This window comes from Anarhichas minor, unplaced genomic scaffold, assembly GCF_050575085.1.
Source record: "Anarhichas minor isolate MPS153535 unplaced genomic scaffold, ASM5057508v1 ptg000024l, whole genome shotgun sequence".
Lineage (NCBI taxonomy): Eukaryota > Metazoa > Chordata > Actinopteri > Perciformes > Anarhichadidae > Anarhichas > Anarhichas minor.
The window spans coordinates 6,686,268-6,710,727 of NW_027466470.1; the positions used below are offsets into that span (position 1 = coordinate 6,686,268).

General features: G+C 38.9%; 1 protein-coding gene across 1 annotated transcript; it reads right to left on the minus strand.

Annotated features, from left to right (window-relative positions):
• Positions 1-947: 947 nt before the first annotated feature.
• On the minus strand, positions 948-22,689 carry LOC142956720 (pituitary adenylate cyclase-activating polypeptide type I receptor-like). The gene is made up of 14 exons (XM_076098450.1): positions 22,591-22,689; positions 18,344-18,440; positions 13,562-13,672; positions 13,353-13,453; positions 13,167-13,264; positions 12,873-13,005; positions 11,189-11,342; positions 10,644-10,704; positions 10,012-10,081; positions 9,794-9,885; positions 8,607-8,690; positions 7,106-7,235; positions 6,199-6,240; positions 948-4,930 (listed from the first exon to the last, which is right to left on the minus strand). The coding sequence occupies exons 1-14, from the start codon at positions 22,630-22,632 to the stop codon at positions 4,727-4,729; spliced, it is 1,419 nt and encodes a 472-aa protein (XP_075954565.1). The 5' UTR covers positions 22,633-22,689; the 3' UTR covers positions 948-4,726.
• Between the last annotated feature and the right edge of the window lie 1,771 nt (positions 22,690-24,460).

Consider the following 24,460-nt stretch of genomic DNA (forward strand, 5'->3'; position numbering starts at 1 on the left):
GGGTCAGCTTTTGGGCACAGTCATAAATGAAACATGTTGGTTTGAGAAGTAGCCCAACTGCTCTGTTTTTGTGTTTGAGTATATTCATTTATTTTAACACATTGTAGGCTTGGTGTTTGAGGTATTAAATGCTTGGGGAAAGATGTTCATAAATGTTGATGTGAAGCTTAATTTGGATAACATTAGGAAAGAGAAGCAGAAAGTTGGTCTGTCATACGGTTCATAATCCTTAAATTAAAAATAATTGCTTTTACAGATCTAATTCAGCCATAAATGTTTGTACAAGATAATTTCCTCTTATGATAACAAAGTAATGAAGTACCCATAAACTGCCAAATCTGTACACTGTCCATTCTAATGGATGGGACAGCTGAGGGAAACAAAGAACAATCTCGAGATGCAACAATGTACCACAGATAGATTTATTTTGCAGTCAAATTTACACAACCTGGGACATAAATGTTTGACACCAGAACGCATGTAACACATGACACACCGTCACAGGTAGAACATCATATGGATGAAGCTTTATAGATATTCTTTTGACATTTAAGTTACATATATCCTCATTAATAATGCTTGTCATTACGTACACATGTGTACAGAATACACTTGCTCCAACTTCCACACACACTCACACACACACTCTGAAAACAGTTACATAAACATACAAAAACACGGTCACAAACATTACAGGTTTTCGTCAAGAGGTCCACCTGTGTGCCGAAAATATACAGTGCATTGTATGTGATCAAGAAAAGACATCGTTTGTACACCATGGCAAATTGATAGCAGGCGACATTTAAGAGCAGCTGAGTAACATCGGTACATTCAAAAATTCATTGGCAATCAATTGGAACTCACACTTGATAAAACTGGCTCAACACGCACAACCGCCAAAGGAAAGGCATCTAAACACAGAGATATGCCACACTGAGAAGAAGGAATAGCCTGACATTTTGGGAAATACACCAAATATTTGCCAGCTGTTTTGTAATTATCTCGTCAAGATAAGGTATCTATTAGTTAGCCAATGACTTCTAGCTGGGAGCTTATCTATGTCCCCAAGGGACGATGTTCCCCAGCTCAATATCTCCTTATTACAACAAAGGAGACCTTTCAAAGTTTCCTCAGCAATGTTTTTTTTTCTAGCTGATGTCATACTCTTTGAAATCAACATCCTTAAATTTGCAAACAGTGTTCTTGACTTTAGACATTGAAATCTCCACAGTGGCCATGATGTTTTTACTAAACCTAACCAAACAATTTTGCCTAAACATAACTAAGTAATTTTGTTGTTTTTATTTGGTTAAATTTACAATGTTTACCACGTAAATTGAACCAAACTACCGTAATCCAGGAGAAAATACAGGGCTATAAAATGAAGACCCTGGGAACATTGGAGTGCTAGCTGCTTCCTCCTGCTTCCAGCCTTCGTGCTAAGCTAAGCTAACCGGCTGTAGCTTCATTAGCGAAAATGTCAGACTATTGCTTTCAGAAAATGTGTCAAGAGCTTTTCTTTCACACAAAAAGACGAGTGTGCTTCCGTAATACTAAAGTAACTGTAAGAAGTGGTTTGTGGAGAGAGGAACGGTCACTACAAGGTGCCCCCAATTCTCAATATTTCCTCATATGTCAGCAAGTTTTGAAATTCAAATAGTTAATTTTGTTTTGAAACTAAAGTGAACCGGAAGGGAATTTTGGGATTGAGAGGGGGGCACATTTGACCTCATTATGAAAAATTGAACTTGTAGGCTTGTTGATTTAGTTCTGTATAAAAAAAATCAACGCTGTAAAAAGTGAACAATGTTAATAAGCACTACCTATTTCATCAAAAATTCTAAGTACAAGGCTCAAAAAGCAAATCAATGCCAGTCTAACTTCCCCCCCAACTAAAATGATTTGCTGCCACCTTGTGGCAAACAAATATACAGCGCAGACATGGTCATGAAAGGAGTTTTCTCCTCCTCTTTCCACAGACAGTAACAGCTTTGAGACATGGTCGTTTCCATCTGAGCTGATTCAGACTCAGAATGACGGCTGGTGATAGAACACGTAAGCAGCAGCGGAGTGTTTTCTATTGTCACACCCTCGTACACACTTTGTGTTTTATCTGTCGCAGTTGTTCCACCTTCTCGTACCTTCCTAATCAAAAAAAACAAAACAAAAACATTTCTACGTCTGGCTCGAGTTCCCGTGATAGTATCTTCTTGTCACACACTGTTTTGTCAAAAAGCAGCCAAGCAGATGCATAAATCCGATGCATCTCTTCTTCAGTAGTGTTTGTTTTTTATCTTGCTTTTTAGAGTTTATATCTTTGCTCTCTCACAATGTCCTCTTTGGACAGCAATTTCCTGTGTGAGTGTTTTTTGTTTTCTTTAAAATTAGAAATGAGACATTGTGCCACACATCTCACCAGTTATAGCAACAAGAGAGTCGATATCAATAATGAAATAATACATCAGGCATACAACTAAATTACACATAAGAAAGCATGTATACTGTACATTGAGTCATTTCACAGCATGGCACTGGTTCATGGAAAATAAATGTACATCCTTTTCTGTTCGATAATTGTCAATTCATCTTTTTAAGACACTACAATCGTATAATCCATTCAGATGACAGTACAAAAAAATAAATATCTTGAGTAAATGTTGTGGATAAATCCTGCTGTACACATCGTTTCACATTTCATCTTAAATTATTTCCACGTCTGGACAGTTATTGTTTGTTAGCTTACAAACAAAAAGAGAGAGAAAGAAAAAAAATGGGCAACACACTGCGATTGTCAAGAGCTGTCACATTAAAGCATTTTTGTGTTGACTGTTAGAACATGTATTGTTTTGAAGCTGTTTATGTGTCTGGCGTTGGTGCTGAATTGTAACGGACTTATAGATGATAGTTGGAACCAGCAGGTCAAATAAAACAGAAGTTACGTAGAGCTATTACTTAAGTCTTGTCAAACTCATGATTAAAAAGAAGAAGAAAAAAAACAGCAGGACTCTTTTCTCATAAATAATTTCACCAATAAATGAGCAAAACTGTTTTTTCGTAGCATAACTTTGCTTCACAATATAAACACAACACTCTGTACATTCTTTGCAGAAAATGACTCTTACTACACATTTAAGATATCTGTTCATTGTACTGGAAATAAAAGTGAGAGCTATGTGTGACTGACTAGGCACTTTGGAATATGAGTGTAGGAGGTGATTCATCAAAACAAAATTATAATGAAGAGCAATTTGATGTGGCACGATGGGCTGATGCTCAGAGAAAAGAGGACAAAGAGTGTTATCTTTAAGAGCATGTTAAGGGTTTGATTCTCGCCGCCTATGATAAAATGCTGTACATATGAACTAATGGCACTATGAGAAAAGCTTTGGATGAAATCATCCGCTAAATGGCACATTTAAGTTCACAGTTTGCAAGAATGGTAATGACAAGTCGGTGAAAGGAAAATCAACTGGAGGAAACTACTGACACTAGCTGTGAGGATAAATCAGGTCAGAGGGGAGATTTTAAGGATTCTTTTTTAAATAGAGTGTTGTATTCCCTCATGTACTGTGATGTCCTCTAGTGGGTCCCAACCTTTTTGGGTTTAAAACAATACAAAGTCAATTAAAAGTTACACATTTCTTCGAGCTGCAAGCACATTTTATCTTCACATATGGGTTAATTTAAACACCTCCAAGCCTGAAAGACATGAATCTATCTGGTGTTTTACACCAAAAAATAAAAATAAAACATAATTTAACGGAGCAGAAAAATGCTCTTCTTTCCTACATTGTTGTATCTGGCATTTCACAACCCCTCATATTCACCTTCAGGTTGGGAACCCCTGCTCTACAGTGCTCATTCAGTTTGGCACTTTGTTCTTCTGTGTACACTGTGTTTTTATTAAATACAAACAAATAGCTCAGAATAGAGTGGGCAGGATCTTCTGGGTCCTCAGGATATGTGATGAAGTCTACAGATTTGGGCTCCAGTTCCTTTTGTTTGAAAAGGTCATTACAATACTGCGTTATGCATGTTTTGTTTTGTTCTCGATATATCTTTTGACATACTCTGTACTTACGGCAGATTGTAGAAAAATGTTTAAATTATAAGATGAAACATTTAAACAATGAGCATTTGTACAAGCAAGGCGGACGTTTGGTTGTTACTTCACTTTGGACTGTTATGAGATCAGATCCAGTCAGGCAACCTGTATGGCACTTTGAAGCACATTTACTTGACACACCAACAGACAAATATGACCCCTACAGTTGGTGTTTAACTACTGTTTTCTTTTTTACAACAAGTACTGTTTTTTGGCACCAAACTCTACATTGATATTAATTATACATTAAACAATAATAGGGGCTACATTTAAGATAAAAACATTGGTAGGAAGGGAATTTCTAATATCTCTCTAATATCTATGGAATGGAATTTGTCTGTTAGAAAATCTGAAAATTTGAAAAGTTCACAATCTGCAGAGTCAACTGAAATACTCAAATTAATTCAATTGTATCGTATAGTGAAATAAAAGGATTAAGTATGAACGTCAGCTATGTACCTCTAATGGATCTCCAGTAAATGCTTTCAGAAATACCTCATTTTCGAAAGGCCAAACTACAAAATGTAATGAGGTATGAGGGGCCACTTTGGTCTGCTCTGGTTGGTCTGGATGTACATAAGTGGAACGGCACCTTTAAGTTGACTCTTGCCAATCAGACGCTCAGGTTGGGAGGCTGATGTTGGCGTTCTCCGCCAGCGGACTGGACATTCGTATCTGGGAGCTGCTCTTGCTGAGGATCGACAGCTGAGTCCCGCCGTTCACTCCGCTGCTGGCCAACGAAGGGTGCCTTTGCTGCTTCAGGTCCACAGCAAAGTACCGGTTCACGGTCCAGCTGCGCCATTTCCTCTTGATCTCCGACTGCACCTTCAGGGAGAAACTTCACAAGGTCATTTTTTAATGTACTTTAAGCTGTACCAGCTCCACGATAAGGTACAGTACACTTAAGTTGTGTAAGTGACACTTTAATATATTATTAATGTATTTGTCAACAGTTATAATTCCCTTGACGCATTCATAATTGGTGTGTAAACAGTTAATGAAGGATTGACAATATAATATATTAAAGCTTTAATCACATAAATGAAGTCTTCATCTGTGACATCAGAGGTCAGTTGACGACAGGATTTTTTTTGTCAGCATTGTGGAAGAACAGAAGTGCATTGTATGTTTCAATAGGTTTAGATTGTCTAATTAATTTGAGAACAAATGTAATGTTTCTTTATTGATGAGCGAGGCCTTACAGAATTACAGCACTTTTTTTGAATACTCATTTGTCAAAAATGAGTGATTGTTGTTCTCTGTCATCAGCACGCTGTTTCTGGTGTTTGTGAGACTCAAAAGTGTCATGGTTAAAGAGACTTAAGTCATGGAATTTAAACTGTGTTTGAAATCAAGAGTCATTTAAAGAAAGTGGATATTTCAAGATTGACATATGTTGTAATCTACAGTAGATTTGTAAAACTCATAAAACGTGAACGTTTCATCAGGGGCAGCTATTTTTACTTGTGGCAGATGTGGTACCTACTACAGATGTATATTCAAAATGTAATATTTATTATAAACATAATATTAATTTATTGTATTGTTGTTTATTTGTTAATGAAGCACTTCTTATAATTTAATTTATTAACTAGCATTAGATAAATCACAATTTCATTTGATGTGAGATTGAAAACATATACACATGAATACTTTATAAATGAGACAAAATGAATGCATTTAGTTAACAGGCTCTTGCTTTTTTTCCTCTCATCAATTGAACAAATGTCCGCTAGCCTTTTATATAAGATGTGATGTCATAAGTAGGCTACAATTTTCCTTTTTTGACTCAAAGTTGTACTGCAGACACACATGTTAAATAGAAGACCTGTGGGTCCCGACCTAGTCTTTGGGAATGGCTGTTATAAGTAATTTAATGTTTGTATATATTATACATGTTAAATAGAGGGCTTAAAGTAAAGTGTTACCGTTTGCAGTATTTAGAGACATCTATCCTAAAATATGTTCAAGTGCTATCTTCATCACAAATAGCACTAAGAGCATTTCTGGTATGAATAAGTATTAGAAAAAAACCAGAAGCCGAGTAAAATATCATAAAGGGAAACTGTTTATCAATGGGAGTAAAAGCTTACCTCTCCATTGAGGAAACAGTAAAGGACAGCTACAACAAAGCCCTGAGGAGGAGACAAGAGAACACAAATTATAGAGAAAAACAGCTTAAGATTGAAATATGCTTTATTTAAAAAAAATAACTGCATCCTTATCAACCAAGGCTAAAGACGTATCAAAAAGAGTGACTGTGGGGATGGATAAAAGCTATACTCCAAAGCAGTGTGTGCTGTCAGCTCTGAATAGCAGAAGTAAGCGTTTGAAAAAATGTCAACTTCAGTGTCCAGGAATTGTAATGTGCCATCAGTAAAGACCACGTCGTGACTCGTGACTACCCTTCTGTGGAATTTTGACATACTATAGAGCTGCTTGTTAAAAAAAAGTTTATATTTCCCTGTAAAGATTTGTTTATTATTTTAATTGTTGCAGAGGTGTCGATACCCAATATCAAATTTATACAAATTGGCAAAAATGAAGTCTTGAGTGAATGATTTCATGGCGTATGTTACATGCTTACACCGACTACAAAATAGGAAAATAGTTTAAAATTCTTATCACAATTTCTCAAAAGTGATTCAAACCGTTCATATTGTTTAACCATCAGTCCAAATAAAAAAATAAAAAATCAATTCACTCAAATAAGACAAAGAAAAAGCAGCAAATCCTCAGCTGGAAGTAGCGAATGTTTGACTTCTTTTAATTTGTAATCAATATTGTTAAACTTGTTGTCCAATTTTGTGCCTGCAATTGCTTGGAAAAACGTCAAAGCCCAACGGCTCTCCATTATTGGAAGTGTGTAAAGCTCGCTGCATAGCTGTGGAAATCAAGGTATTTTTTATTTAGTTTACTTCGAATATTTATCGTCCCGTTATGTTCTCTCATTCATCATCTCATATTTCTCTTAAATTGAAACCGGACGTTCGAGCATACCTGGAAGGATCCCAGTCCCAGTTCAAAGACCAGTCTCTCTCTCTTGCTGACATCTTCAGGTGAGAAGGCGAACACAGTGTAGTGAATACCAAAGAGAGGGATGAGCAGGAGGGTGGAGCGCGCCAGACGCCTACAAACACACACACACACACACACACACACACACACACAGTTTAATAAATCATGTGTTACTGATGCTGGACAGCTGGACGTGATGCAAGAACAGAGCTAATGATGCAATGTTATGACAAATGTTGTTTAAAATGCAGGCTCAGTCACAATTTTATGATTATTTTAGTGTTCACTTTTAAGGATAAGGCGGGAGATTTTTTTTTATACTCCTTATTGTCAACAAATCGCATAAAAACTAAAATCAATAATTAATTGATCCCACTATCAGGTATTGTCTGTGTAGCCAAAGTCTAATATCTTATTCGTATTTGCAATAGAGCTCCATTGTTGTCCAAAAACTATTATAAACATTAATGAGCTGGGTCACTTGTTTCTTTATCACGATAAACCTGTAGCCTGTAGTTTATTATGAGCCAATTCCACATTCACTGTCTCACTGACATAAATACTCACTAGAGCACTAATTATTGACTTATGTTTGTTTACAATGCCAAGGAAATATATTTAAAAAAAAACTATATCTTCAGTAAGATCAAATTGATACGGGGATGTGGTAAGGAAATCAGAAACTAAATAGTGTTGTTGAACTTAGTTGGTTCTGGTCCTTTATGGGATTTTTTGACAATAAGAATATAGAATAAGACAAGTCTTATCCTTTAAATCTGAGCTTAGATTTAGTGTACTAATCCGGTTTTAGGTGAAAATGATCACAAGATTGAGACTGAGAAGAGAAACACATAACTGTTGACATGTACAATCTATCCCTGTGGTCATATAGAGTATTCATTGTGTCCTTATCTTAGCTGTGTCTGCATCATGCAGTAAAACATAGTGTCTGACATACAGATAACAAATGGAAATACACAGAAACAAACAACAAATGACACCTTAAAATGATGCGAGGCACACAGTGCAACACAGATTAACTTAATGCTGTGTATATATACATTCTTGTGTGTCTACCTTTGTGAGGACCGGTTAAGTTTTAGTGAGGACAATTCAGCCGCGCCCACTTTGGGCGGAACCTTCAAAGGCCTGTTGGAGAGCTAAGACTTGGTTTAAAGGTTCATGTTAGAGTTAAGTTTAGGTTCAGTGATGGTTATGGTTAGAGGCTAGAGGATGTAGTATGTCAATAAGGGTCCCCACAAGTATAGAAGTACAAACATGTGTGTGTGAGAATGCATTTAAGAACCCCTGGTGTAAAGCACACACCATATACACACATGCAGTCGACACTCGACAAACGTGTGTCGGTGGGCAAACACGCACACACACGCACACACACGCACACACACACTCGCACACGCACACACACACACACACACACACACACACACACACACACACACACACACACACACACACTTACAGTGTGATGGTGGATAACTCTGACATCCTGCACGAATGCTGAACAGCCTGTGTGGGCTCACTGAAGCATTTCTGAGCACAGCTGCTACACAGCACAAAGACAACACAACAATACAACAAAGACAGAGACAGTGTCTTTAGGGACACAGACACACAGTCTCACACAACACGCACACACACGTTTTCACACTTGGTCACGCACGCACAGGTCTAGGCAACAGATGAGAATGACATTATCTGCAGAGCCTCAAAAGACGCCGTCCGGTGGGAGCAGAACAGGAGTGATGTCTGGCTACAGTACAACTCCATAATGAGGTTCACGCTTCCTGCCAACAGGTACTACAAATTAATATATTCTGAAAAGGGTCTAAGATGACACATTGGAGGTTTAATGATAGGAATGTGAAAATAAAACTGCTATGGATAAAAACAACCCATTAAATAACACATGGTTCCTGTTTATGAAATGTTAATTTAGTATTAGATAGTATATTTAAAGGGGACATACTCATCCAAAGAAAAAGAAACAATATTCTATACTTTTTTTATCATCAACAAATCCCATGAAAAGACCAAAATCAACAATGTTTTAGTCCGTCTCTCAATACTTCTAACTTCTCCACCCTGTCAGAGGCGCTCAGTCCCAAGCCCATTTGTTCCCTCTGCAAATCTGTATAAGTAGTTACATTTATGTTAAGGACTCATTCATTTGGGGGATTACTTTAGCTGCGGATTAAGACACATTTGAGGCTCTGGTGAGTATTTACAGCAGGACGATTGACCCAAAATAAACTACAGGGCTCATGTCTACTGTAATAAAGGAATTTTTCATCCCGTGGAACAGTCTGTCTCATTACTGTGTTTTTGATTGTTGTGTTTTTAGACAACAATGGAGCTCCTCTGCGCTGAAAAGTAAGATATATCAGGCTGTATATACACAGGAAATCCTTGTTAGAGGGATCAGTTACTTTTGGTTTCAATATTCTCATGGGATATACTGACAATAAACATTTGTTGTAAATATTGACAGCCTTCTTTAAGCAAAGGTGAATCACATGTATTTAAGCTGCAGGGTTGTTTATGTGCTCAGCAAACTAGAGATCTTAAAATCTACTCGATTTTTCATGTGCCATATTTTTCTGAAGACATACAACGATGGAGATAATGAATTTGCTGATTGGAACTTACAGGTAAATGCTCGATTCGTTCCCTCCGATGTCGGGGGACTGCAGCTTCTGCACCAGGATGATGATTATTCCGACGAAGAGGACAAAGTTGATCTGAGAAAACAAATAACATAAATCTTGTTGTCATAAATTACACTACAGTCGGTTAAGCAACAGCAGAGCATGTGTACAAATGTAGACACAAGAAAAACTGAATGAACACATTAGCATCCGTTTTACCATAATGGAGGCCACGACTGGTCCTTTGATCACCCACCAGAGGGCAGTGTTCTCATTTGTATCCCAGCATCTGGAGGAGGAGGAGGAGGAGAACAGTGGGTTTCAATTATCATTCAACACTCTATATCAGCACTTGGAAAAAAAAAAATAGCATCATACAATACGTCAAGCAAGTGGCCATTTGCAGAATAAGGACGGTGGAGGAAAGGGTTGGAAAGGAGAGCAGGATGTAAAATGGAAGCTGGGCTAAAATCATGATTTAACCTTTTTTAGAAAAATCTGTCAAATAATTCTAAATGATGATTATTTGCTTACACTCACATAGTTTATCATGTATTATGCACAGCAAATTATAAAAGATAAAGACGAGCTGACACTTAATCCCATGCAACACATGATCAGTTCTTGATTTAAAAAACATTTTCAACATAAATAAATGATCTGTGGTGTAACAATGATCTATTCCCTTAAATGCCTGAACTTGTAAATCCCCTCCTCATCTGAAATTGTATTACCAGGATCAAAACGAGATACATTTAACCGCTCTCAAACAGTGTGTTCTCAAGTGCTTTATACGCTACGAACAACATGGTCGACATGGAGAGAATGTAAAGCTCCAAGAGGAGTTATACCCAGTGTCATGAAAGTGGAGCCTCAGAACTGCCCAGACAGTGACGCAGATGGTGGGAGTTCCTGTAATAACAGTAATCATTAAAAAATGGAAAGGAATTATGAGAAAATTGTCATAATGATACTCTATCATAGATTTGTATTTATAGAATGCTGAAATGTTTGTCTCCAGACTGTAATAATACTTTTATTATTATCAACATGAATTGTATTTATTATATTTGCTGGCAAGTTTGGCTGAAATCTCAAAGATCTTGGCAAATAAATGAATAAATAGAAAGCTGTTTTAATGAGACCTTCAGGATGAAGATGTACGGAATAAGTGATGAGAATCCAGAATACATGTTTTATTCAGTCTCGTGCTATCGCTTTTCCTCTAAGTATTACAAAATTGATAATAAAAATCTAATTTTTCCCAAAATAGGTGTAAGTAAATTACTTTTGAAAGTTTAAATTGTGGCATAAACGGCTGAATTTACAGTGTGATTAGACAGAAAAGTTGCAACTTTTGACCATTAATGACAACTACTCAGGAAAGGTTACTCACCCCATCCTACAATGGTGTACCAGTAGAAGTAACGTCTCTCAGGAAAGAAAGTCTCCACCAGCAGAGTGAAGAGATACAGACCTTCAATGAACAGCCAGAAATAGTTGGACATGACACAGTAATGGAAGAAAATCATCACTGCTTTACAGGCCACCTGCACACGGGGAAACACAAGAGGAGGGAAACTTATCAGGGACTTTAACATCTGAACTCTCACTTAGAAAGAAGTGCAACAATATGGTAAGATGATATCTATTTAGTCTATTTCTGTTATTTTGATTAACTTCTTAGCTGTTTTTTAAAATAATTTATTTTCACATTTTAATTAATGGTTTTATACATTCATAAATATATATATATATATATATATATATATATATATAGTGTACTATTCCTTCAGTTAGCTAGGAGCAAGTATATAAAAATATGAACGGTACCGTCAGCCATTTGCTATACCCTCGTAATTACAGGTATATTTAAATATGCTCTTGATATAGGAGGGAAATTAGCTTTCTTGGTCGTTTCATCCTCATTAAAAGAATTTTGCTGCAGCCTCAAAATGTTGAATCCATGTTTAATCATCAACCTTTCTTTTAAAAGCTCAAGACGATAAATGTCAGAATGACAAACGTCCTTATTCCTGTAAAACACAGTGTAAACGGAGATCGCTGTTCCCCCGAAGGACAGGGCTGCGACTAACCACAACATTTACCCTCAAACATGTAGCATTTAGCAACTATGTGTGGATTAAAAAACGTTGTCACGGCCAACATTATAGGGACCCACCCACGATAGGCTACATGTCAGGTGGGTCGCTGTAATCGAATGACATCATGTTAATGAAAGAGTCCATATTCTGAGTGTGAGGTCAACCCATTACAGCATGGTACAACAAGGCCACAGTAGTGACCTGTGATCGCCATAGAGACAACGGTAAAGCATGTTTGAAAAAAAAGGGGCAGAGTAACCATTGACATGTTAATGAGCCTCTGGTAGAAGATTTCCACTGGCCGTGCTGAAGCCATTAGCGTACCTAATTAGGTTTATTTATCAAGCCTGCTTAACAACGCTGAGCTGTGTGTTGTTACCAGACAAAGGCTAAGAGCTTGTTCTGCATTTGTAATCAGGGAATATTAGGCATCTAATAGCGTGTTTGCTTTTTTTTGTAAAAAATTTGCATGTGATTGAAGTTCCTTCAAAAGGTGCGCATCAAACAGTGAAGACTGGAGGAGAAGTGTTTCAATCCGTCTGTCTATGAACTTCTCGTTGTATCTCAAACAGTCCGCGCTTGATCACATTTTACACGCATGTTTTCCTTTATAAAACGAGATGCTGCACTTTGATGAAATCCTTTAATTATGTTCTCTGGAACCTATTAACAATATTCTTGACAACGTTTTGCGACTGCCAACACTCTTATACTGACTCCAAACCCTTCCAGCAATCAGAGAAGCAATCATTTAGAACAAGAAAGGCTTCATTTTTGCAATTATCTGCTTCAATTTTACAGTATTGAAACATTCAGCCTTGTGTACTGAAAATTCATTGTTTGCATATTTACCAAACAGGTCATAGTTGCTTTCTTTGATAAGCAATCTATCGGCAAGACATGTATGTATGTGATGTGTGTACTACGGCTTCTGAGTGACCACACAGTATAAATGAAGTAGATGTCTTTACTGACTGTGTGTACGAAGCAGTGGTCGCTGTCTTCCTGAGCGTACAGCACGCCGTCCTTGATAAAGACCGAGATGGCTCTCAGGATGAAGGACACAAACAGGTTCATGTGGATGAAGTTCCTGGTGCAGTGGAGCTTCCTGCAGAGAAGAGAGAGAGCATGAGTATACACAACGAGGCTGTGAAGGTGGACTAGTCGGCGTGATGACGTTTAGGATTCAAATGGTCAAAGAAAAGCATGAATAAAACCTATTTTCATATCATGTACCAATTTTGAGAGCCCTGAGTTTGTGACGCTCACCTGAACCTGCAGAGAATGACCATGGCTGTAGTCAGAGACACCAGTGATGTGCTGTAGCCAACTGTGTACAGGGCCTTGACTGAGGCAAAGTACGTGTCCTAATGTGGGAGACAGAGGGAGAGGGTTAGTCATGTATGTCTGTGACAAATGCAATGTGAAATTCAGATGAGGTTCAAGAGGTTGTACAAGTTTAGTGATGTTGTCGAAGAAGAAGCAGACATCCACGTAGTGAGGGAAAGGTTCAGACCAGCCTTCCTCCGTGCAGTTACGACTGATCCTCCCCATCTCTGAAAATAAAAAATAAGCCTCGGGCTAAACTGAACCGAATGCAATTCATTTTTCTTTAAATACACACGAGATCAAATCAAATGAGAGGACATAGCTGATCTCCTCACCATCCTCAGGGTCCATGAAGTCGTGGAAGAGCTCTGGACAGTTGACCACCACAACTTCGCCAACATTGGCCGCCTGCCAGCAGGTCAGGTTGTCCCACATCCACGGACACACTGAGGAGACAGGAGAAACACAAACACACTGAGGTCAGTGTAAAGCTCCTGTTGGCATTTCTGTTGTAATGAAAGTGATGAAATGATACTGACACAAATTCAATTGAATCATTTGTATCCAAGGTGATAAGGATTTAGAGTTTAATTTCCAAAGGTATTGAGCATTTTCCTGACATCCAAATGGACAAATCTATTGCTTAGATGAGGCAGCTTTCAAATTGTATTATCTCTCTTGAGTAATAAGATAGAGCAGCCTGTGGTGTAGCCTGTCAAATAAAACAGGGCAAAAAAAGGTAATTTAGCCCATAGTTATGAGAGCACAGTAATATTTGAAGTTGACTCAGATGAGTGTATCAACTTTCTTTTATCAACTCAGATCCTTTCGCATTTAAATGTGCCGCTGGACAGTAAGGGAACAACGTTACGAGACATTTTACAATTAAAATCAACCCTGACACAATAAAAATGAGGGGGACAAGGATATAGGATTTTGAAAAGGGAGGGAGAAACGTTCACCAGAGTGTAAATTTCGCCCTTGGCTGGGAAGGTAACATACGGAAAACAGCTGCCTTATGAAGACGGCTCTATGAGAGCAGTGAGGGTGAACCAAAGGTACAGTCCACAAAGCTGACGAGCTGAAACTCACTATAAAGCTCCATAAAGCTGAGCACTTATGAGCACTTTTATTCTTCTTGCAGCGCCACCAGAACGTGGTGCTTGGCATGTCTGTCCAACAATGTCATCACTTCATTACTCTATCCTCACACTCTATCCTCACGCTCAAGGCGTTCTTGAGACGTTAAAAAGATTGTGCGCGTAAGGGATTTTGTGTAAGTGATTGAACCTGAAACTTACACATTAACTGAAACATCAGACTGAAATTCATGTTATCACACACACACACACACGGAACGAAGGAACGAGTTCAAGGCAAATGTCCTTCTTATATTAAGCCACTAGCAACGATCAGCTTCTTGTCTTCATATTACTGAGCATGCTGTTGTTGTTGTTACTAATTAAATTTCACCACTAAGCACAGCCTCCAACAGAATATTACCTCCAGCACTCGAAAGGCGGCACAACATTTAGTACAAGATGTTGATAATCACAGTGAAGTTAAATGGCGGAGCAATGTAAGAGATGTAATACAGAGGGGTGAGCGTTTGTGCAAGCGCTGGAGCGAGAAGCCATCATGCATTAGCTGTGAATGGTTAAGTAGTAGCAAAGATTTGTGTTTACTTAAGCTGAACTAGATTTTTACACAATTTACAAGTTACACCTAAACCTTTTTTTAATGTCAATTTCATCTGATTCTATCCAAACTGAACGTTTTATCCCAACGTTATCCCAAACAAGCTTAAACTAAATCTTCCTCAACCCATTTCCATGTCTTGTTGTTGTTCTGTTTCGATCTCCCTCTGTTCATCTCCCTCAGTCATTTCCTGACAGTCAGTTCAGTGCGGCCTCTCCCAGCTTTGATTTCTCCGTCTCTCTTTCTTTCTTTTCATGCTTCAATGATGTCCTTTATCTCCAGCTACTCCCCGTCCCTCCACTCTCTGTTCCACCATCTCTCCAGGTTTTACCACATTGTTTATGCTCGGGTGGTTTTATGGTGCTGCAGAGGCACCGTGTGTTTACACGCATGCATTTTGAGGGGTGTTTTTGAGTATGGCTGCATCTGTGTGTTTGTGTTCCTGGATGTGCATTTGTGTGTGTGTGTGTGTGTGTGTGTGTGTGTGTGTGTGTGTGTGTGTGTGTTTGCAGACCTTTCTCTGCATTCTGCTTGGCTCTCTAATCTGTTTTGGTTCTGTCTGGTGAGCTGGACACGAAGCCAATTACCTTTTAAAGGGCAGATCTGAGCCAAATGAGCAGCACTGAGCTACAGAGGTAACCGGCTTAATAAAGCACTCTGTCTGCATCACTGGCTATCTCACACTACATCCTACGCTGAATGGTCACCGGGCTGCAAAGATACAGCATGGCATCCACACACATACTGCACATGCATAGTGCAGAATACGTGTACACAAACACATACAGACATTCATTGTTTTTCTCATTAAAGCTGATCTTATCTGACGACTGAATGAGATTTGTTTTTGTATTCTGAGTCATGAGGTGCAACAGTGGCAGAATACCAATCAGAGCTAATTTCTCTTCATTCATTTTTACTTTAAGCAGTCTGAAAGGAAAGACATGTCATGAAGATCCTGGAAAGATATGCATGTGGATGTGATCCATTTGCTTTTGTAAGAATCCTACAAATGCTTCTAAAAAGAGCTGCCAAATTGAAATAGAGCTGCGACTATTTATATTAAGCTTTCTGTCGGTTATTTTCTTAATTAATTGTTTTGCCAATAAAAACTCGTAAAATAGTAAAAAAAAACACCCATCACTACTTCCTGAAGGCCAAGATGATATCGTCAAACGTCCTGCTTTGTCTGACCAACACAAAGTTATTTTACAAATGACTACTTCCAGATGCATCACGTGATGCCATAGGGCCCAGAAAGACCTTTTCCCAGAGACTTAAATTGGGAAAGACACATCAGTAAATAATAATTTCTTTTTTTAGGTAAATAAACTTCCCAGTAGAAAACACTTAAATAACTCTTATTTAATCATTTTTCCGAATAAAAAAATAATATTCTCCTTCCTCTGTTCATGTGAACGAGACTGACCTACTGGGAGGCAAGGCTAGAGGAAACGCTATAGTGTGCTTGCTCACATTTTTAGTTCTATGCTCTATTTCCCAACCGGCAGTCGAGCCATTTTGGCTACTGCGCAACTTTCATAAGAATGAAGTTTCCCCCGTCTCCAATGTGGCATCCACTTCTCTTTATACATCCATGATTTGTGCACGTGAAGCAGAAATGCTCTTTCGCAAGGATTGCTTTCTTCTTGTGGATACTGTTCTGCATGCTCGTATCACATGCATATGCTTGGTTTTAATGTGTGCTAGACTAGTTAATATTCAATAAATAGAAAAAAAATATTTCACATGCTAAAAATCTCCCAGTATTTTGAATTCAGCATCGTCTTTGTTATGGTTCTCTTTGGTCCAGGTCACTGGATATCTCGTAGTTCTACATTTTTTCAAGAGGCTTCATTGATGAAAATGTCTTCGAGACCAAAAAGACAAAGTCTAGTTGCTTGAAATTAAGGACTACACTTGTGTCATGTAAAACTAGAAGGGCTACTATGAAGAGTATTATGAGCTTTTATTACATATGAATTTTTAGATTATGTGCAGTTGTTACATTCTGAGTTGCTTTCCAGAAACTGTTCACCGAGGATCATTTAGTTCTGAAATAATAAACACTGTGTAGAGGCCATTTTATATCAACTATTCATTTAGCAGTGTGCTAAATTCAGCTACACAGTGATTACAGCACCAGACAGCAAATCATTATGTAGCAATTGTACACGGCCGGCAGACTAATCTGAGGCCAGAGCACTTCAATTAAAAATATAATAACAAATAAATCAAGAAATATGCTTTTAAGAGTGGGTCTTAATAAATCATCTGACCGGGCTAAAAGCAGACCACCACTACTTATCTCTTTCTCTTTTCTCCTATTTATTGTTTCCCTGTTCCCCCCCCCCCCCCTTTTTAACTTTTTCAACCCCCATGATTTCTGCTGACCAGGCTTTTTTATTTCCTTACCAACGATTTGCTATCAGCAGAAGGGACAGGAGGAAACAGGGATCGGTGAAAGGTTCGATGCAGGCGAACATGTGTGATTATACAGTCTGAAAATGGCACAATAACAAACTGTAGAAGTTGTAGAGGAATACGGGAATAAAACAGCAACAGCGTGTCTGATTCAACCATACATTCTAGAGTGAACTGACTTATACGTAAAAATGATTTAAAAACAAAAATAAAACTTAGATAAAACACTGAAAAGAGCATATGCAGTTTGCTGTGTAGCACACAGGAAGACTGAAGACCAGACCTTTAAGATCTGCAGATGAAAAACCTCTTCTAACTTGTTGTCTTAGATCTTTAAATCTTCAATGCTTCATGTTTTTTCAAAGCGCTCCGTGTCTGTCAGCAAAGCCATGAGTCACAGTGCACTCTGGGAGATGCAGTCTGTTGGGCTACTTTGGAGCAGCGGGAGGCCTGCAGTAGTTGCTAATGAAAACCGCCAATCCATAGCCAAGAAACTAATTGCTTCCAGGAATCACACACCAAGTTTCCTGTGTTTTTGAAAAAAAAGTATGTGAGAAACGTGAAAGCAGCTCAGCGTGACATTACAGGCAGACATTTGGTTTGTGAACTGTATACCACCAGATGGTCTGTCCTTTATAGCGCCCTGTCAAGGTGATGTATTGTAATACGAACATGATAGAAAACTGCACTCTTTCATCCTTAAAGCTCTATGACCTTTTCAAAAACTGATTGGATGAACAGAAAAATGACAGATAGTAAAATGGAAAAAAACAGAGCCTGTTTTCGTCATTCGTTCGCGGAAAGTTCGATTTTTTTGTTCAGGAGATGCACGACTTTCATCTGCAGCAATGTGTTTTCTGAGCAGCCCCAGATGTGCACAATTAAATCACAGCGGCAGAGCCATGAAAACCTGAGGCTTCTTGCCAACTTATGCACAAAGAAGGAATGCGAGGAGAGGAACACACATGCATACTCGCGGCCAGATCCTCACTTACTTAATTCAAGTTCGTCGCTGGGGTTGTGCAGCATGATCCTGTCCATGCATTTCTCATGTTCACGCTTGATGATACAGTGCTCGGACTCTGAGGCCACCTGGAGAAAATAAACAAAAACACACACACACAGTGTCACAATAAATATGGACTGTACTGAACCACTGCACCACTGAGAACAGTGTTCTGAAAGTGCTCATTGTTTTGGTTCACTCTCACTGCTCTCAACTACCTTGTTTGGAGCAGCAGGCAGCTGTTTTGAGTGAAAAAGCTCTGATAAACCCACTGAGCACCAAACCGCACAAAGTTAGCCACTAGCTGGTGAACATAGTGGAGCACTGAGCATCTAGAGAGACAGATTACTCCCTCGTGAGTTGGTGGAGCCCCAAACAGAGTTAGAAGGAGAGGCGATAAAACGTGTTAAGTGGTCAGAAATAGGAGTGCAAATAAATGCCAATGTTGCTCTGTATCTGCTGGATGTGTAAATCAGTAACTGTTTGCTGACATGTTCAATGTAACAACATAATATGTCAATGTGTTGTCCCCAAATGAATACAGAGAGAAAAAGACCAACTTATCCCGTGTCCCTGTATTAATTGTTTCCTGCCGGTGTATGTTAAATATTTGACAAAGCATTCAGGAGTAGCCTCTTCCTTTAAAATGTAAAACTATTTTCTATGACTCATCCTCCTACAGAGTGATATTTTGGGTCTGTGTTCTTAAAAAAACCCATTTTGTTCTATACTTCTCCTTCTTTGCTTCCTGAGTTTACAAGCTGGTGGTGGATCAGTGATTTTGTTAGAGGAGGTTCCAAACTGTGGTTCTCCAGAGATTTGCTCATTTACATACACTTTAGAGCGATCACATCAAATTCCTCTGAAACTTGTATACCACCCCCATATTCTGCCTCTCTTTGAAATACAGTAGAGTAGGTGTAGTGAGGGAAATAAATTACCCGGAGGTAGTAGAGTTACTGCATGTCTATCAACTTCTCCAGAACTCTTCCTCTCGCTCTCTTAAAGCCAATCTCTGTTTTTGCACCTTTAGCTTTCATGCAACCTCCCTCCTTCCCTCTCGCAGTGAACTGATAGGTGCAATATGTCCCCGCCCGCTGAGCCATGGCTGACTCATCACGCTATCTCTCGGCCCTCTAATATGAATTCACTCCAGGCCTCGCTGCCTCGATAAGATAGAGCATCAAGCGACAGAGAAGATGTCCTAGGACTCACTTCCTTTCTCCATCGCACACTGCACGTGGGCAGCATTTTAAATCACTGCATGAATGATTCCATTTCCAGACAACATTTGTCAAATACTGGACGCTGGTCAGAAACCATGCTGGCTAAACAAAAACAAACACGAAAAAAAGGAGATTAAAGAAGTCACTTTTTCATGTTGTCAATAGGGTTTGATATATTATTTAATGAAACCCACACTGGCATTGCTTGAAAGAAAAAAACCTCTTTGTACCCGTAGCAAGCATTCGTGTTGCAAAGCCGCAGGTTACCAGCTAGGAGCCAATTCATACTGTAGGCAAGGCTTTCCAGAAACAACAAATAATTGGATGCAGATGACTAATATCTGTTTGGCATGAGTGCAGACAGGCCAGTAAGGTGACAGTATTAAATGTGCTCTACATTAATGTATTAATGTAGAATCCTGTATTTCAGGTCATTTTTGTTATACTATACTATAATAACAATCGATATTTACTGCTGTTTTTATTGGCTAATCTTATGGCATAGACACGCACGCTTTTACACACACACACACACACACACACACACACACACACACACACACACACACACACACACACACACACACACACACACACACACACACACACACACACACACACACACACACACACACACACACACTCCTGAAGAGTGAGCAGCTGTAGCTCCTGCTGACGTTTGTAGTTTTATGAAGGGGTTATGTGCTGTGACTATTTCTAAGACTCCAGGAAGTTATTGCTCCCAACCAAGAAACAATCCTGCACACAACCACTCGTAAAACAGCCAATTGTTATTTTTACACTTCTTGTACAAAGGCATAACTTTTTAATTAGTGAGCCTTACAGGTTCTAGTTGGCAGATTTTGTTTTCTTTAGTCTCAGCCAGACGAGCTGTTCTGTCTCCAGTATTTGTGCTTAGCTATCTAAGCGTCTCCTGGGTGTAGCTTCATATTTAACATACAGATATGAGAGTGGTATCAAGCTTTTAATTCGAACCGCACAATTCAAAAAAGATCATGGATAATAGATATTCCTCTAAGTTTTAATGGTGCAACCTTTAGTAACCTTTAGCTGCCATCTAATCCAGGTTAACTGAGGACTGCTAAATCAGGACAATGACTACATTGCATAGGGGACAGATCAATTAGTTTTATTTTTAAGTGTGTTTTTAATTTGGCTTTCCCAGTCACTCCTCTCCTCTCCATCGCACAGATGTCTGTGCAGATAAACCGTCCATTTGGAGGATGCAGAGCCTCTGAACGGAAACCTCCCCAAGGCTATTTTCGAGGACCAGATAAGTGAGTAGCTCCCACAGCACCGTGCAGCACAGATAATAAAACTAAAATTTGACATTGCAGACCACTTGCCCAGCGTACAGACCGCTTTGACGCACAATAAGTACATCAGAGCAGACGTGTCTGCCACATCAGCCGCTGAAGGTCAGCTTGAGACTGCACTGTGCGAAGATGTCAGCTGGAGGAACCCGTCACACATGTTTGGGAGCAGTGTTAACTTAAAGGTTAGAGAGATGTTTGTTACTACAAGGTCACATTGTGAATTAATTATAATCTCCCCAGTGACCATCATTAGACTGGTACCAGTACAAATCATCATCAAAGTCATAGATAGAGGATGATACCTAGGATGTCATCGTCAAATAAAGTTACATTTATTGTCACATAAACCAAAAACACTGTGTGTATCTGTGAAGCTTCACCAGGGAAACTGCTGCTGTGCTGCATCAGTGTGCTGTATAAAATTCCTCCCACGCATCTTGCACAACTCTTCCATTTTGCTTTTTATTTCAATGAGATGGCTGATAAAAGTGAGTCACAGCAGATGGATGCAGTAACAGCTCTCAGGACAGCGGGGCCATCTGATATTGTTCTAAGATGCAGCCAGTTGTCTTTGTGCAGAGCTGATCCAGGACATGTAATTTATGCTGATGTGCTGATGCAGCATATGGTGATTTCCACGCTTCCAGCTCCTACACGCAAGCACACGCCCACCAGAGTACATGTATGAAAATAAACCAAATGTGAAGATGAGAAAGAATAGGCTGCACACTCTTGTATGCTCCTAAAGTTTCACGTCTGCTCACAACAAGGTCTGTGGATTGTCTTGAGTAACCGGGTCATTATTTCTGGGAAGAGACATTGCTGTTTTTCAAAAGTATTTTTTTGGCGCTTTGAGCACGACAAGCCGAGTGTCATATAGTCCCATTATATTGGAGAGAAGGCAGACATCTCTACGGGCAATATCTCCAAAAACTAGGCGAGTCACACCAAAACAATCTGGCTTGATAAATAACAGGTAAGAAGACATTTAGTTTCTGTGTGAATCTGTTCTTTAACGCACTGTATCTCAAATAAAAGCACCTCATATGTATAATATATAGAAATATATGATATTAACACTTTACTAACAATATATATTGTTTGAATACATATAAAACACATATTAATTTGTCGAAAAAGTGTGTTTATTGATGAGCTGCTATACTAGAACAAACTAATTCTTTTTAAAACACCCTTTTTAAATGTAATTTAACATTTAAATGTAGTGAAATATGTTAATTTCCAGGTCCTTACATAGGGGCCATGTGGCTCGGAGGCAGTTGGGACACAGTTTCACAATTGCCACCAATCTTGCAGCATAAAATCTCGTATGCTAGCTAGCAACACACATTTTACCATCGGTTGTTCATTGTTCATTTGTAACCAATAAGCCAGAGATAATATTGATGTAAGCTTAAATTCACAGACTTGTAAACTTTAGTGCAGCAGAAGAAAAAATACTGTTAAATACCAAAAAATAACATTCATACCTCTAAATCTGTTTTTAGTTAGAAACTTCTGCGGGAGTGAAATGATCCTGCTGAGAGAATCCTACTGAGCATGTAGAGAGCAAGTGTCATCACTTTAGCTTGTTTCTGATTGGTGGAATGGATTGTGTTGCATTTGCCCCCAGTCTCCCCCGTACTGTAGACACATGCACAGAAACTACTCACCAAGGGCAGCAGAAAGATTGCAGTCAGCAGGTAGCCTCTCATTGTCTCCTGTGGAGGGCTGGTATCCAAAAGGCTCCACAATATATGTGTGTGTGTGTGTGTGTGTGTGTGTGTGTGTGTGTGTGTGTGTGTGTGTGTGTGTGTGTGTGTGTGTGTGGTGTGTGTTCACTGGGATGCACTGAAATTGCTCCTCTCAGCGTCACCACAGCTCGGCATCAGGGGATCTGAAATACAACACACAGAGGGAAAAAGGTTCTGAAAGACATTAGGCGACTGCATCAGTATCATTGTTTTCTATTAATAAGAAAACTAATGCGCAGATATGTGATAGAATAATATGTTGGTATATAACATTTTGAGAGTCTTTACTATTATTTGATATTTTCATGTGTTTTGGAAACTTGAGTATTGACAATTCTTTTTATTTCTAAGACTTAGCAGTAAAAATCTTTCAGTTTTTAAAGTGTTTTTCTTAAAGTGATATCCTTGCTATAATTCAACACAGAGACACAGGACTCTCCCAGATAACGTCACCATCCCACAGGTTCATGTAATAACCATCTTAATACTTTCACATTTGTTTCTGAGAAATTGTGTTTTGTCCGTAGTTATGGCGAGGAGTTGGCTTAAAATGCTTCAATACCCATGAGCCTCGGCTGCTGTTGCTATGGAGAAGAAGCTATTCACATACAGACACGAATCAGAGCAGTAGCAAATTCAAAGAGCTTCCTAGTTGCTAAATTCATCCAAAATTGACCCAGAACTTCAAACTGAATTAATTTAAACTGCAGGTTGTAAAATCAGCTTTCTTTAGCTTCCACTCGTCGTCAGCAGCGATCACTGATTGGCACAAGAGATATGAATCTTTCGTACCGTTTAGTTTTACATCTACAAGAAAAATGAACGAGACGTTTACATCTGGAAACCACAGGTTTGGGGATGTAAGTTGGACAAAATAAGCAATTTAATCATTAACTTGGGATATTGGAAATAGCGATGAGCATTTTTCACTATTTTCTGATGTTTTATAGACAAACAATCAATCAAGAAGATACGATTAAAAGATGACAAAATACAACAAATACTTTTACTGCATTGTCCTCAACGCACACACACGCAAACACACTTCTTTCGCAACACTTCATATCTTATCACAACAGAATGCTAAACTCATATAAACCCTCTGGATCAAATCACAGAGGAAGCATTTGATGTTTTTTTCACTGAGGTTATATACAACCACAAAAGATGTGTCATCACCTGCGCTCTAAATTAGAGCAGAATCCTGGAGCAAAAGCGTGGATTTATGAAGAACAAGTTGATTACCAAAGGTAAGACATTTGGAAGGATCAAATCAATTTCCTTCAATCAAATTTATAAGCATCGGGTCAGACCTTTAAACCCCGCCTCCCAAACCCCTCCTTTCATGTCTTACTCATCCACACAGCTTCCTGAAAACACAATGATTCACTGCAAACACAAAGCACACTGGCCAGCACCAGCAGAGACACAGCTCACACACACACACACACACACACACACACACACACACACACACACACACACACACACACACACACACACACACACACACACACACACACACACACACACACACACACACACACACACACACACACACACACACACACACACACACACACAACCACTGAAACAGCAAGGCACACACACATCTAAGCTAGCTAAGCTAATTCATGCACACACAGACACATTCCTCTCTGTGTCCCTTCCCTCTAGCACCGAATCCAATTACCTCCAAAGCATCTCTCGGATGCTTTATCAAGTAATAGGACAGACCGTGCTCAGAGGAAAGACCCTGAGATTTAGAGGAGGGATAACTGAAATCAAA